At 39.2% G+C, this 17,739-nt stretch overlaps 1 protein-coding gene and 1 pseudogene across 1 annotated transcript; both read right to left on the bottom strand.

The window, feature by feature from the left end:
* Positions 1 to 5,396: 5,396 nt before the first annotated feature.
* Positions 5,397 to 8,662, bottom strand: LOC123748244 (uncharacterized). The gene is made up of 3 exons (XM_045730436.2): positions 8,466 to 8,662; positions 6,201 to 7,017; positions 5,397 to 5,905 (listed from the first exon to the last, which is right to left on the bottom strand). Coding segments are annotated over exons 1-3 (1,293 nt in total). The 5' UTR covers positions 8,467 to 8,662; the 3' UTR covers positions 5,397 to 5,430.
* Positions 8,663 to 11,015: 2,353 nt separating this feature from the next.
* Positions 11,016 to 13,658, bottom strand: LOC138349522 (uncharacterized; annotated as a pseudogene).
* Between the last annotated feature and the right edge of the window lie 4,081 nt (positions 13,659 to 17,739).

Genomic DNA, 17,739 nt, shown 5'->3' on the forward strand with positions numbered 1-17,739 from the left:
GTGAATTAAGCCTGAATCACAAAGAACCCAGGAATAACTTTTGGGGTCACTTAACAAACATGTTACAGCTATTGTATTATGATAATTATATAGTTTCTCAATATAAAATCCTCTCGGGTCATGCTAGATGATAAATATATCTGGCAGTATCAACACTGATGAAGAAGTGACCTGATATAAGCTAACAATATAATACTCACATGTACCGACTAATATAACTCTGGCTAACAATGTGTCTTTGGTATTAGTTGAGTCATCGGTTGTCGTTAGTCCAGCTGATGATTTGCCACCACTGTCTTAAATGGTTCATGATATTTTCATGTATTGAGAAGAAATTTTTATTTTTAATGTATATAAATAAAACCTCAGGGACGATTGGTTAGTTTAGTTCATTTCTTATGCACCTGCTATAGATATCGATATATCAGCCTAATTCTGGCAATTACAATGTCACACTATCTAGTGGATGTTTTATGCTGCCGGTACATATAATTTTCGGTTCTAAGCGTGTCATAACTCTATAAACTCGTGCTTTCTGGCTTCTGGGTATCAGTAACTGCTCTTCTGTCTTCCCTAATTTCCAGAAATAGATCGGCTTTTTCAGCAGAGGCTTATAATTTGAGGCTTATCACATGCAGTTTAAGCTGCCTTGTCTGTGTCATCATGCTGGACAATACCTATGTGAGATCTTATCCATACAAAGGGGATTTTGCATTAATAATGTTGTTTATAATGGATATTACAACATTCCAAGTATATATTTAGCATGTTGGGTTTTTAAGGACCAGAAGAGCTGACTTTAAATCACATAAAATTACTCCTCCACGGTTCTTCAGTGCATTAGTGGCAAGTTGTAGTGCAGCTAACTCTGCATGTGTCGAGCTGAGCCTGACACTCAAGTGGTTTTGTGTGTCTGGATATGATTGCTCGGGAACCTGTTTATCACCAGATCACGGCTCTCCCTCCCCTCAACACATAAACACACACACACACACACACACACACACACACACACACACACACACACACACACACACACACACACACACACACACACACACACACACACAAACACAACTAGGTAAGTACACACACACACACACACACACCCGACGATGCAAAAATTATGACCGACGATGCAAAAATTATGAGGAGGATTGAAACAGAGGATGATAGTAGGAGGCTACAAGATGACCTGGATAGACTGAGTGAATGGTCCAACAAATGGCTGTTGAAGTTCAACCCGAGTAAATGCAAAGTAATGAAACTAGGCAGTGGAAACAGGAGGCCAGGCACAGGATACAGAATAGGAGATGAAGTACTTAATGAAACAGACAGAGAGAAAGATCTAGGAGTTGATATCACACCAAACCTGTCTCCTGAAGCCCACATAAAGAGAATAACGTCTGCGGCATATGCGAGGCTGGCTAACATCAGAACGGCGTTCAGGAACCTGTGTAAGGAATCATTCAGAATCTTGTACACCACATATGTAAGACCAATCCTGGAGTATGCGGCCCCAGCATGGAGCCCGTACCTTGTCAAGCACAAGACGAAGCTGGAAAAAGTCCAAAGGTATGCTACTAGACTAGTCCCAGAACTAAGAGGCATGAGTTATGAGGAAAGGCTGCGGGAAATGCACCTCACGACACTGGAAGACAGAAGAGTAAGGGGGGACATGATCACAACCTACAAAATCCTCAGGGGAATCGACCGGGTAAACAAGGACGAACTTTTCAACACTGGTGGGACGCGAACAAGGGGACACAGGTGGAAGCTGAGTACCCAAATGAGCCACAGAGACGTTAGAAAGAACTTTTTCAGTGTCAGAGTAGTTAGCAAATGGAATGCATTAGGAAGTGATGTGGTGGAGGCTGACTCCATTCACAGTTTCAAATGTAGATATGATAGAGCCCAATAGGCTCAGGAATCTGTACACCAGTTGATTGACGGTTGAGAGGCGGGACCAAAGAGCCAGAGCTCAACCCCCGCAAGCACAATTAGGTAAGTACAATTAGGTAAGTACACAAACAAACAAAACTAGGTAAGTACACACACACAAACACAACTAGGTAAGTACACACACATACACACATGCTATCAGACTAGTCCAAGAACTAGTATGGGTTAGAAGGAAAAGATATAATAATTCAGTCATACGTTGCTGGAAGACATCATTATCACGTGCACAAAAGATGAGGGGAAAGAAAGTAATATCGTACATAAGCAAGAACATAACGAGACAGACTGTATAGAAATAGCAAGACACACAGACAAGCCATAAGAATGAACAGAAGAACGAAAGAGTAGTGAGCGAATGGAAAGAGTTGAGATGGCTGGTAGTTGAGGCTAACTCCATACATTGATTAAGGATAAGATATGATAAGAGGCAAGAGAGTGTCTGGAGCGACTAGCGACTGCAAAGCAGGACACAAGAGCTGAAGCTCATTCAGCAAGCGAATATTGTTGTGTACATGTGTTTATGTTTGAGTTTGTGTTTCTCTTCTTCAACTTAGATTACTCATGCACATCTTTACCATATTTGATTAGTGTTTTGTCACCATCATTACGTTATCACCGTCATCACGATCATCAAAACCATCTTCTCCGCAATCTCAATCACCACCAACATAACCATTATTATTATTATCATCCAAAACTCATCTATTATGTTATCTAAACCCAGCTGGGGGCTGAACCGGTTCTCCTTACTTGCGGAGTTCAAGTGTTTACCATTGAGCAGCTGCCAGTATCCTTATCAGTGGGAGTACGAGCAGTTATCGGTTATGATATACTTGTAATCAATTAGGCACTATTGCAGCAAGCTATGTGTGTCTTTTTGTTAATTGACGCTGCAGTAGTTGTAATACTGAATTGGGATTTACGAAATAATTGAATAAGAAAATCATAGTTGAGAGAGGAGAAAGTATAGTTCATTACATAGAGAAATAAAGCGATAAATATGTACAACAATGTATGTATAATAAACTGTCAGTAGAATACTCTTGAACACGAGTGCAAGAGTAAATAATGAAGTACATGATATGTTCAAAATGCTAAAAGAGCTTGAAAGGAGAACTCCCAGCTTCAAAATGTGAGCTCTCTTCATTCCGTGTTATTACATTTCCAGTTCATTACGCAGTTTGACCTCACTGAGATTCGTGATAAACTAAATGGGCACTAAAATTAGAACAAACAATTTTAAATGCAATTCCACAGGATCCAGAGAACAACTGATTATGACAATTATAAATATAACTTCGTAAGGCGATGTAAATTCTACTTTTATCCGGAGGAGAAGCAGAAACTTATTTTGCTCTTTAAAATAGAATCCAAGGTAACGTAAGAAGACTATTTTAATCAGATAATAATACTTTACTTATTTTATCATATCAGATCAGTAATCGTTATCTCAACACTGGACCTGATTCGAGCAGTTTCTACCTCTTCCATCAGCACTTTTTAACCATTCACTTAGCCTTGAAAGTACAGTGGCGGCCTCGCCTTTTACAATAGCGACGTTCGATCACCGATAATCCATGTGAGATGATCCAAAACTCTATCCTCAGATCCCCGGTGTCAGTTTGTCCTCAGATTCCTTCCAGGAGCTACCTACTCATGCTGACTCAGCGCCTTTATCCGCCCTTCCTGAGCCCCTGAAGAGTTAACAGTTTGGTAGTTCTACGTGCATTCTCCTGATTATTCCATGAGCTCCTGAAGGTTGACCAACATGGGTGACTCATACGCTAGTCCTCCTGACCTCTTTCTGGGGGCTGGTGTAAAGGAAATGATTGTTAATCGGTGATTGTTGAGGCAACATGTGCTTCCAAGAGGTCGAATCATCACCGACCATCACCTCGACATTCCTAGAAGTACAAAAATATGTTTCGTTGTTAATGAGGCACATTACCTGTTTCGTATATTTCGCCATGTGCTGAGAATGGGTTGGTACCTTGTTCTGGCTACGGGGATCAGGGTCCCCAGGGCCAGGCCTATCTTATTTATCTATTCGATTTACGATTCACAGTTATTATAAAAATAAGAACGAGAGGATTGAACTAATGGCACCATGCCATTTTTTTTTGTTCATCTGACATTTCACTCTTGTCATCGCTTCCAATTACCACCTCACACTTCTCAGAGCTTCCAATTACCACCTCACACTTCTCAGAGCTTCCAATTAATACCTCACTCGTGTTATAGCTTCCAATCCCCACCTCACACATAGTTAAGCAATACATCACTCATCTCATTCCTTCCAATCGTCTCAAGAAAAAATCCAGTGTTATCTTAGTTTCTAATCATAGCCTCCTAAAACGTCTCCACCTAACTGCTGGTAACTGCGACTCAAGAACCAGCCACTCAAGCAAAATGGAGAAAATCATCCTCATCACTCAGTACTTAACGGGAGAGCTTGGCCCGCGGGGCGAGGGCGGTGACGATGTCTTCCTGGAATTTCCTCCTGTCATTCCGCCTTGGGAGTGAACGTTATTTGAGAAGACGTTTCATCCTAGGATCCAGTCCATGATGCCAAAATTGAATGTTTACGCTGCAGCATGATAATGCAGTTGCCAGCTATATGGAAGTCAAGGTTAATTGGGATATATATGTATATTTGACTTTATGGCAAATTAAGTTATTATATTATCTCTCTTTCTCTGACATTGTCACATTTTTAATCACGTGTTTATTTTCGTGATACACACACAAACACACAAACACACACACACACACACACACACACACACACACACACACACACACACACACAAACACACACACACACACACACACACACACACACACACACACACACACACACACACACACACACACACACACATATATATATATATATATATATATATATATATATATATATATATATATATATATATATATATATATATATATATTTTGGTAGCATTATTTTGGATAAAAAATATAAACATTTGTGAGTATGACAACATTCAAACTTTAATTACAGATTATTAATAATCAAAGTCTCTAATAGGGTATATTTCATTCACTGACTCTATATTTACTATGACTTATTTTCCGGTTAACCAATATTTCCATATCTATTATATAATCAGACTTAGCAGTATCAAGCAGCACCTCTAATTTCCCAGGGTAGAAAAACAGTACACTATTATTTATTACCAGCCCAATTTTTATAGCATCTTTAAATTAAATAATGATCATATTTGTTCTATAGACTAGTGAACACGCAAAATTGTGCATAGCAAATGAGATATGTTAGTGTGTTTTTGTGCTACCTTGTGTGAGAGTGAGGGAATTGAGGATATAAAGACACTTTTGACATTTTGTGTATTTGTGGATTTTCTCCTGTAACTGCATTATGTTACTTTGATAAAAGGTAAATTAATACTGCATTTATTAGCACTATTTGAGAAAACGTTTATTTCTTCATTTGATATTGTTACAATTGTTGGCTCCCAACTGAATCAGTTCATCATACAAGGCGAGGAACCGAGATCGAAAGAGTGGATTGTTTTTCATCATGCCAAGAGATTTCTGCCGATACTCTTCAAGGAGTTTCGGAATGTCTTCTTCCTTTAAGTTATCAATATCAGGAATATCTTTACTTTCACTAATTATAATCGACACTGTCATTGTCGAGAATAGTATACCGTATTCCATCTTGTTTTTGTACTCCTGATGGAGCTCCTCCAGGGTGAAGGGCATGTCCCTCCCCCCGGCCTCCATCACACCCTGGAAGGTGTCGTAGTAGGAGGAGAGGAAGTCCCGCCAGTTGGCCTTCCTGTCGTTGCCGTGGAGGCTGGTGTAGAGGAGGTAGTTGAGGTCGGTGGCCGCGGAGGCTACACGGTTCAGTTGGAGGTCAACTAACATCACTTCAACGGGCTCGTCTTCATCATTGTATCTGGAGAAATAGGGAAATTATGTCCACGAATGGAATTTAAAGATTATACCTTTAAATTTATATCTAAAATAAAGAGTGTTGTAAGAACTATGAACAAAAAACGCCAAATTTGCAATAAAAACGCTAGTGAACACGAGGTCTGCTTTCCCCTTGTGACCAGTGCCATAAATGCAACGTTAATGAAAAGTTTCATTGTTGAATCAAGTATAGCATTAAAGGAAAACAGTTTAATCAAAACTTAAGTAGAGGTTCTGAAAAGACAATTGCAAGAAACAGCAACTCTATGTCAACTCACCTGAAGAGCACATTATTGTTCCAACAATCACCATGGCAGATGACATCAAACTTGGGAGTTCTGACCAGCTGGCTCTCGAAAAGACCAGCGCAATCATTCTTATGTTTGGCCATCCACTGTTCTGCTACCTCGTAGCCTTCTATATCATGCAGTAATTCCTCAGCATTCGCAAAGTGAGAAGAAAACATCTCACTGATTGTCTGCCTAGCATTCTTTGAATAATTTAACCAATCAACTTTAATATGTTTGAACCTGTCTGCCAGGTCTTGCTCGGGTGCTGTGGCCTTCAGCAGGAGGGAGGCGGCGTGGAGTCTGGCCAGCTCCTGCAGGACGAGGGTGGCGTGGGCCACGTCCATTCCCTTCTTGCGGTCAAACATTTTAAACCCACGTAAGCGGAGGTCCTCCAGGAAAATCATCTCTTTGTCTTTTTCTAATGACGTGTAAAACCACTTTGCTACTCTTAAGCCTTGAAGACCACGGACCGTCAGCTCAGCGTTCAGTAGAGGAAGAATTTCTTCGAAAAATTCTGCTTCTTTATAGAATATTGCTTGAGTAAACACTGCAAAATCTAGAAAAGGCCGCATTGGGTTGAGTTTGACGACATAAGAGGTAGTTCGCTCCTGCCCTGCCAAGGAGAACTTGACACTGACGCTAGTGACGATGGTGGCGTAGTTGTCACCCTTGTGTGTAAAGTCCTTAACGCTCCAAGAGACGAGGTCGGCCTCGCTGCCCTTGTCCACCGTCAGCGCCGCCTTCACGTGAGCCTCTGTTATGTTGTCCTGCGGTCTGGCAGCTCCTGCGTCTCCTGGACTCGTCACTAAAAACAATAAAATACACACATAAATATATATATAAATATATATATATATATATATATATATATATATATATATATATATATATATATATATATATATATATAATATAAAGCCGGAGGCCAGACGCTTGAGGCTAGTCTAATTAAATGTTGCAGGATTAGAGGGGATGTCATAAGGGGTGTCATAACAATTCGGTGTCATTCCCTTCACTCGCCTTCTCGAAGTCAGTGAATTTGAAAAGTGCCCTCCTCCCTTCCCCCCTGGGGTAGTAGAGTTTAGTATTAGTGAAAATATTATTAAATCAAATCCTTATAATGCACCCAGAGTCTGTCAGTGCAGACTACTTATCACATGCCTTTGTATGACTAACCATCCCGTGTGATGGAGATTTTAGCATCACATAGCTAGCTTTTTGATACTCTGCACTCCCTTTCATATTGTCTAGCATAGCTGCACAAATGCAGATGTGCCTAATGTGTTAAAAAAGATTATTTTTGAAGGGTGTGTGTGAGTGTGTGTGCGCGCGGGCGCGCGCGCGCGCGTGCGTGTGTGTGTGTGTGTGTGTGCGTGTGTGTGTGTGTGTGTGTGCGTGTGTGTGTGTGTGTGTGTGTGTGTGTGTGTGTGTGTGTGTGTGTGTGTGTGTGTGTGTGTGTGTGTGTGTGTGTGTGTGTTTGTGTGTGTGTGTGTTCTGAGAGAGTGCAGAAGGAGAGGGCGTGTGTGTGTATGTGTTAGCAAGGATGTTGGAGATGTAGAGAGGACGTGTATCTGTATTTGCAGGAAGGGTGGAAACAGAGGGTGCAGGAGTGTGTGCAGAGAGGGTGGAGACGGAGTGTGATGCTGGCTGGAGGCGGAGAGGCTGTCATCGGGAAAATGAGCGTCGAGGACATTGGGAAGGTGTGTGGTGTGGCATGGAGATGGCATGAAGATGTTTACAGTAATGAAAACATTTTGTATTGAAGAGTATTACAGAGATTTGTGTGTGTGAAGAGTGACGGGGAGAGTGTGTGGGAGAGGAGACCAGCTAGTGAGTGAGTACAGGAAGGTAGTGATGGTGTGCGGGACGGACCTTCGGGGGCTCCTTAGACTATTATGTGTGTGGAAATGAAGTGTATTACTGTACCCATATGCATGTTCTGAATCTGAATCCAACAACCTTTCCTTATGTAATAGAAAGGAAGATTACTATAATTATTTGATATTGCCTTGTAGTCATAATTTCAGTTCCATTGTGTAAAATTCATGTAGTTAGTTACTAAATATGTCTGTCATATATTGCGTCGTATCCCTCATCTATCAACTTTCTCCTAACAGACTGAGAACTTTCTTCAATGGGGTTCACAAACAGAAATCAAATACAAAAGTGTCTGTGTTCTCAGCACTACATTGTGTGTAGTAAAGTCATTATTACTGCAGGCCACAATAGTGTGCTTCATATCGAATAACTTACTAGTTGGATGCGTCGACCGACGGTTGTAGAAAGACACTAACTCTCATTAATGGCCCAATGGATGAAGACAACTGTATCGCTCCCTAACACAAAGGAAAGTATCGGAGAGAGAGGAACAGGTATACCGCCCTGAGACAGTCAGGTGTACCTGTCCCGAACCGTCCTCACCCGTCAACTGGCATCGACGAGTCACTGAACACTGTGCTCGGGGTCTGGGCGGAGCTTCGAGTACTGTTCCACATATTATTATATATATTCATCTCACTGAAGTGTTTTACATTGAGGGGAAAACCCGGAACAATTGGGTTACTTCCATTCCACTTGGCTGTGATCAGGAAGGACGTGCAATATGGTGTACATTGATAACAATTGCAAGGACTTAAATTGTACCCACTGGCAACTCCTGCAACCAGGATATATTAGATGCTCATTGTTTTGTTATTTTTTGCTTGAGTCTTTAATTCTCTTTAGATTAAAGCTGCAACTGTGTAAATGAAAATGTTTCTATTTACGAATCTTCGTCATGGTAGACAGAGTATCGTAGAAGATACACAATACCTGTGAGTTACTTATACTAACTCTTCCAAGGTAGCCAAGTTGGGGATACGCACAGTGGATCGTAGCGTCACGTTTTTTAAGTCATGCACGCACGCACTCAAACACTCGTACAAGCACGCAAACATACAAACGTATGCACGCTCACGCACACATTTACACACACACACATACACACGTACAAATATACACGGGGACACACACACACACCCACACGCGCGACAGAAAAGTAACGGGGGAGACATGATCACTACCTACAAAATTCTCAGAGGAATTGACAGGGTAGATAAGGACAAACTGTTTAACACGGGTGGTACGCGAACAAGGGGACACAGGTGGAAAATGAGAACCTAAATGAGCCACAGGGACGTTAGAAAGAATTTGTTCAGTGTCAGTAGTAGACAAATAGAATGCATTAGGAAGTGATGTGGTGGAGGCTGACTCCATACACAGCTTCATGTGCAGATATGATAGAGCCCAGTAGGCTCAGGAACCTGTACATTAGTTGATTGACAGTTGAGAAGTAGGACCAAAGAGCCAGAGCTCAACTCCCGCAAGCACACCTAGGTAAGTACAACTAAGTAAGTACAAGCGAGAGAGAGAGAGGGGAGATATGATATAGACGTTTAAAATACTTAAGGGATTGGTAGTGTGGAATAAGAAGAAATGTTTTCAATGAATACCAATAGAACAAGAAGGCACGAATGAAAACTTGAGACTCTGATGTGCTTTTGAGATGTTAGGAAATTTTCTTTTAGCGTAAGAGTTGTGGGTGAATGGAATGACCTAAAGGAGCAGGTTGTGGAGGCAAACTCCATTCAAGACTTTAAAAACAGGTTTGATAGATCAAAAGTCATTGCATTGTACAACCGGTGACAAGAAAAGCGGGATACAAGAGCTAGAGCTCGATCCTTCAAGGTAAAAGTATATATATATATATATATATATATATATATATATATATATATATATATATATATATATATATATATATATATATAAATATATATATATATATATATATATATATATATATATATATATATATATATATATATATATATTTTTATATATATATATATATATATATATATATATATATATATATATATATATATATATATATATATATATATATAAATATATATATATATATATATATATATATATATATATATATATATATATATATTTTTATATATATATATATATATATATATATATATATATATATATATATATATATATATATATATATTTATATATATAAATATATATTGGTGTATACTAGCAGCAGATTTTCATTTCGACTTGTTTCATTGAATATGATTACATATTCTGTGTTGCTTATTTTCTTGTTTGGGACTTATATCTCTCTGACTAGTACTCTTGCATCTTAGTTTAATTGGAAGATGATTTCTCGAAAAGTCATATTTGTTTTAGGTTGACTAAAAGAATAGAAATTAACTATAGAATGTATTACACTTATTATAAATTTACAAAACGTTTCAAACGTATGGTGAGTAAAATATAAGACTGATGGGTCAATAACCTTTACATTGGTGAATGGAATACTCATAAGTATTAAAGTCAAACGTTAATTTTCCTCTGAATACTCTTTATTTTCTTCGATGCTATGGGTCCCTACAATTACATCAGAAGTGGTACCCACAGTATATTGTACATATATGTATATTGTACATATATTTCTTCACTGGACAGTGTTAAGACCTGATGGCTCTCTACTGAACCAGTTCATCATATATGGCCAGAAACCGAGATCGAAAGAGTGGATTCTCTTTCATCATATCAAGAGTTTTTTGACGATTCTCCTCAAAGAATTTCGGAATGTCTTCTTCCTTTAAGTTATCAATATCAGGAATATCATTGCTTTCGAACATCACAATCGACACCGTCATTGTACCTAAGAACATCCCGTATTCCATCTTGTCTCTGTACTCCTGATGGAGCTCCTCCAGGGTGAAGGGCATGTCCCTACCCCCGGCCTCCATCACACCCTGGAAGGTGTCGTAGTAGGAGGAGAGGAAGTCCCGCCAGTTGGCCTTCCTGTCGTTGCCGTGGAGGCTGGTGTAGAGGAGGTAGTTGAGGTCGGTGGCCGGGGAGGCCTACACGGTTTAGCTGGAGGTCAACTAACATCACTTCAACGGGCTCGTCTTCATCATTGTATCTGACGATATAAGAGAAAATTTGTCTGCGATTCGAATATAAATATCATAAATTTGGATTTCTTGTCCAAAATTACGAGAGTTTGCGAAGCATGAACACAAAAAGCAAAATCTCTGATGAAAACGTGGGTCAACAAGATGACTCCTTGTGACTAATGCCATAAAAGTAATGTTGCTAAAAAGGTTCATTCAACATAAATGAGTCAGGTGTTTTAGTAAAATTAATAGTTTATTATATCTAAGTAGACAAATAACAAATTGCAAGAAACAGAAACTCTATTTCAACGTACCTAAAAAGGACATTATTGTTCCAACAGTCACCATGACAGATGACATCAAACTTGGGACTTCTCGGCCAGCTGCTGTTCGAAAAGATCAGCGCTGTTGTTCTTGTGTTTTGCCAGCCACTGTTTTGCTACCTTCGTAAGCCTTCTATGTCATGTAGTAATGCGTCAGCGTTCACACAGTAATGAGAGAGCATCTCATTAATTGTTTTCCTTGCATTTTGTGAGTAATTCATCCAGTCAACTTTAATATGTGTGAACCTGTCTGCCAGATCTTGCTCGGGTGCCGTGGCCTTCAGCAGGAGGGAGGCGGCGTGGAGTCTGGCCAGCTCCTGCAGGACGAGGTTGGCGTGGGCCACGTCCATTCCCTTCTTGCGGTCAAACATTTTAAATCCACGTGAGCGGAGGTCCTCTAGGAAAATCATCTCTTTATCTTTTTCTAATGATGTGTAAAACCATTTCGCTACTCTTAAGCCTTGAAGACCACGAACCGTCAGCTCAGCATTCAATTGGGGAAGAATTTCTTGGAAAAACTCTGCTTCTTTATGGAATATTGCTTGAGTAAACTCTGAAAAATCTTGACCAGTAGGCCGCATTGGGTTGAGTTTGACCACGTAAGAGGTAGTCTGCTCCTGCCCTTCTAGAGAGAACTTGACACTGACGCTGGTGACGATGGTGGCGTAGTTGTCACCCTTGTGTGTAAAGTCCTTAACGCTCCAGGAGACGAGGTCGGCCTCGCTGCCCTTGTCTGCCGTCAGCGCCGCCTTCACGTGAGCCTCTTTTATGTTGTTCTGCGGTCTGGCAGCTCCTGCACTCGTCACTAAGGAAATAACATTAAAATGTGTGTGTGTGTGTGTGTGTGTGTGTGTGTGTGTGTAAATCAAGAAGAAATATGACATGATGAACAATGTGACAATGTCAGAGGAAGATGTATTATTAAATAGGAAAGTACTTAAGAAAATTCCTGTTTCAATCAATCCTTCGTGGTCTGACACTGCCATATTTTTCACCACGTGTTAATTTTCGTGAATTAAACACACACACACACACACACACACACGCATATATATATATATATATATATATATATATATATATATATATATATATATATATATATATATATATATATATATATGTATGACATCTACTCAAATGACCGAACAAATGCTGAAACCTTGTGTGGCAATGAACAAGCATTACTCTTGCTATTTAAACGTTCTAAATTTTAATCCAACAACCTTTCCTTGAGGAATAGAGAGGCAAATTATTGACATTTTCTGTTTATTGACTATTATTTATTTATTTATTCACATAACCAATAATTTATTGACTATGCATTTTTGCTTTTTCCGTGGATTCGGATGTGTAAAGTCAGTAAGTAATTAACAGAAGAGGGCGCCAAACCGGGGAGACAAAAATACACTTTAGTTACTTAACTTGCCCAACACAATTGCATCGTAGCCCTCAGCTTTCACCGTCTATCAAGTTACTACTTAGCCACGGTAGCACTCTGGAGACAACAGTTGCAACGTTGTCCACAGACAGATATCAAGCACAGACGCCTCTGTGTTCTCTACAGTGAATTATCTGTGTAACACAGTCTGGGACTGGACAGTGTATAGTCTGCTTACAACCTACTACTGCTTACAACAGTAGTTAAACAACTTACTATTTGGATGTGTCGATCGACGATAGCAGATGACAGTGAGTCCAATTAAAAGCACAATAGTTAAAGTGAATATTATCGCTCCCTGACGTAGTGTATCCTGGAGAAGAGACAGGAGGTATGCAGCCGGAGACTGTCAAGAGGTGAACCTGTCCCAGACCGTCTTCACCCGTCAACTGACGGTGTCGGTTTTCTGAACATTGTGTGTGGAGTTTCTCATATGAAGTAACTATTATTATTTATTTATCTTGCTGAAATTCTTCCAATTTTACTACTTTAGGGAGAAAACTTGGAACAATCGAGTTATTTTCATTTCACTTAACTGTGGGTCTGGAAACTGTTCGTGCAACATGGTGTAAGTTGATAACAATTGCAATGGATTTAAATTGTACCCACTGGCAACTTTGCAACCAGGAAAAAATTGTTGCTCATTGTTTCATTATTTTTTGCTTGAATCTTTATTCTCTTTAATTTAGAGCTACGACTATGTAAATGAAAAATGTTTATATTTACGAATCTTCGTCATGGTAGACAGAGTATCGTAAAAGATACACAATACCTGTGAGTTACTTATACTAACTCTTCTAAGGTAGCCAAGTTGGGGATACGCACAGTGGATCGCTGCGTCACGTTTTTTAAGTCATGCACGCACGCAAACACACACAAAAGTATGCATGATCACGCACAAATTTATACATACGCACACATTTATACACACACACACACACGTACACAGACTCACACACACACGCTCACATACACATACGGTCACACTCACACGCACATACAGATCCAGGAATATGGAGCCCCAGCATGCAACCCATACTCTGTGAAGCACAAAACGAAGCTGGAAAATGTTCAGATGTATGCCCCAAGGCTAGTCCCAGAACTAAGAGGCATGATTTACGAGGAAAGGCTGAGAGAACTGCACCTCACGACTTTGGAAGACAGAAGAGCCCGGGGAGACATGATAACCACATGCAAAAATCTCAGGGGAATTGACGGTGTAGATATGGATGGATTATTTAACACGGGTGAAACTCACACAAGGGGTCACAGGTGGAAGCTGAGTACCCAAACGCGCCACAGAGACATTAGAAAGAACGTTTTTAGTGTCAGAGTAGGTAGTAAACATAATGCACTAGGAAGTGATGTGGTGAGGCTGAATCTATAGACAGTTTCAAATGTAGATATGATGGAGCCCAGTAGGCTCAGGAATCTGTACATCAGTAGATTGACAGTTGGGAGGCGGGACCAAAGAACCGGTGCACAACCCCAGAAAGCACAACTAGGTGAGTACGGACACACACCCACACACTCAATATATATATATATATATATATATATATATATATATATATATATATATATATATATATATATATGTACATATATATATATATATACATATATATATATATATATATATATATATATATATATATATATATATATATATATATATATATATATATATATATATATATATATATATATATATATATATATATATATATATTGGTAGAAGTCTTTCTTGATAACATATGTTTTTGAATATGACCGAAAGGGTAAGTTTAACGATTCAAACACGAATCTTCCCAATACTTCTTATGTTTTTCTTCACTGTCGGAGGTAGTTGAAAAATTAACTCTTCAAAGTTCATTTTCATACTTTATTTATGGTCTGACGCCTAGAAGCGTTTCGCAAGACACTTCTTACATTTTCAAAGACAATTTTACATACTCAGATCGTGCTTATATTCGTTTTTCCGGCGAGGTGATAGGACACAAATGTTTTTGGGTGAGGTGATAGGACACCCTGTTGTATCACCTCACCCAATTAAGGAATCGTCATTTACCTCATTTATAAATGACTCCCGACTCCCGTTCTGGGGGCGTCGCTCCTATGCCAGGTAAGTCCACTACGGGCCTCACCATAGTCCGTGCTACTTGCCCCGCTCCTGTGCCAGGTAAATTACGGGCTCATCATAGCCCGTGCTACTTGGAACTTGTTCCGAATAGCTGAATCTATAACAACAACAACATCCCGTTCGGGAGTCTCAGTCCTAAGGGCCCGTTTCCACCCGACCGAGGCGGAAACAAATTGGCAGAGTTTCTTTCACCCTGATGCACCTGTTCCCCTAGCATTAAATAGGTACTTGGTAGTTAGACAGCTGGTGTGCGCTGCTTCCTGGAATGTGCGTATGTGTGTGCGCGTTTGTTAGAGAGAAATATATGTAGGCGATATAATAAGAGGAAAACTAGATGTATAGAAAGGCGGGGTCCAAGAGCTAATTGCTCGATTTTGCAGACACAAATAGTAAAAACACACACACGTTAAATATATTACAAACATATAATCACTTGAAGGTTGCTTTGGCGTTCTTTCAATGCTGCCTTTGTTCGACCAAGCCATAACTGCAGCAATTTGTAAAGAAATATAGTTATGCATGGAGCTATTCAACCATAAAATCTCTTGTTGGTTTATCCAACTGAGTTTCACAAGGACCACTACCGTCCTCGGCTTAACCGATAGAGTTTATCTAGCAAAATAATCCTGGCTGATGTGAACAACAAATCTTATCAGCCACTTGAAACTTGTGTGCATGTAAGAGCTCCAGGCAGGGGTGGACAGGGAAGGTGATCAGTAGATAAGGCAGTTTTTATGAAGTAATAAGAGTCACTGTGAGAGGAGAGATTTCAGAACTGTGTGACGGTACTAGCGGCGACTCTCAGCAGGGACCACTGTACTGTCTGCTTTGTTGACTCTAAAATTTTAAGGAAGAATAATATGGTTGAAGACGGCAAGGCACTACAAGGCGACCTAGATAGATTTACACAAGTGTCAAACATATAGACAGTATGAATACTTGGCTAAAAGACTGGAATCACATAGGGCGGGTCCGGGTACTTTACAAAGTGATCTCTCAGCTCAGCATTTTATATTGTTGCTGATAATAACAATGTCTGTGTGCAATGCTCTTCTTTCGATTCAAACTTATGTAACTATTGTTCTGCAATTTTTAATGTAAATTCTCTCATTTATAAATGTGCAAATAATTAAAAAGATTGTTTTTTATTTGATTTAATTTGTAATGAAGTAGTTACAAATAATTATAATTCACATAAAATGCACACTGCGCTCGTCCAGCGGGCGGCGGTGGAAATGTCACGCATATATAGATCATCTCATTGTGATATGCTTGATGATAAACTTGGAATTCTAGGCTAATATTTTGGTTAATGTTAAAGTTTTAGTAAAATATTTTTTGTTAAACTATGTGACCGAGTTAGCTTTACATTCTTTTATCTTTCTGTATATTCCATCAGATAGCGACGGAGAGTGTGCAAAGAATATGTTTATATGTGGTCAAGTCCACATCGGAAGGTGATGCAAACTCCCAGAGATACACAATAAAATCATTATAAAGTGATATATATATATATATATATATATATATATATATATATATATATATATATATATATATATATATATATATATATATATATATATGTTCTAGGTGAGGTGGGTATTAATGAAAACATAAGACTGAAATTAATGTCTCGGAGAGGCTGCAGGGTCCAAGTAAGGGCAGTAGAATTTCTGGTTGCAATTCTTTTACCATGTCGTAGAGCAGTCGATTAAGGTAGCGTCTGGGATGCTCTCGGACATAGGTTAGAACTCTCGTCACGGCCCTTGTGGATTTGTTCATAAGAATGAAAGTAACTGCAGAAGGCCTATTGGCCCATACTTTCTCCTGCTGCTCCTATGTTGGTTCGGGATCTTGAAGTGGGTAGAATATAATTATACGTTAATTGGCTGTTTATTGCTGGTGTTGACTTTTTGATGTGTAGTGCCTCGCTGATGTCGAGTCTTCTGCGATCGCTGTATCTATCAATGACTTCATTTCTGTTTTGTTTGTTAAGATTTCTCTGGTGATTGTCTGGTTGTGAGAAGAGATTATATGTTCCTTGATGGAGCCCTGTTGTTTGTGCAACAGGGCTCGTGTTTTGTACAAGCTATTAGTAAAATTTCATAGGGCACCAGGTCGGTGGCCAGAATTCCTAGTGGACTCAGTATTATCCCAGGTTAAATAGCTTTTAGCATGTCGTGGCCAAGGTACCGGCACGTGCCTGGTGCTTACCAGGTCACTGGTTCAATCCCCACAATTACTCCATAGGATGTTTGCATAGATAGATCATGTCATTGTGATATCCTTGAGAACAGTGTGTTAGAGTATGTAAGTTTAGGTGGGTATAATAAATTAATATAACATTAAGAAACTAAACAAAAGGTCTTCTGGTCCATGTGAATCTATTTAAGCCAAAGTTTTATCTTCTCTTGTTTCAAACACTTTAAGAGAGTTTACTTAGGCTATCATCTTGATTACTACTTGCATATGTCTAACTATATTTATGAGCCAGTGTTTATATCTTCTATTTTCATTGTTTAAATTACAACAATTTTTGTCCATTGTTATTAGCTTTATATAAAAAAACTGAGCCTTATATACCGGACCCATATTAAACCATGGCATTAGTTTCACTAAAGTCATCATGAAGGAGAGAATGTCACGA

This window comes from Procambarus clarkii, chromosome 21 (assembly GCF_040958095.1).
Source record: "Procambarus clarkii isolate CNS0578487 chromosome 21, FALCON_Pclarkii_2.0, whole genome shotgun sequence".
NCBI classification, from domain to species: Eukaryota; Metazoa; Arthropoda; class Malacostraca; order Decapoda; family Cambaridae; genus Procambarus; species Procambarus clarkii.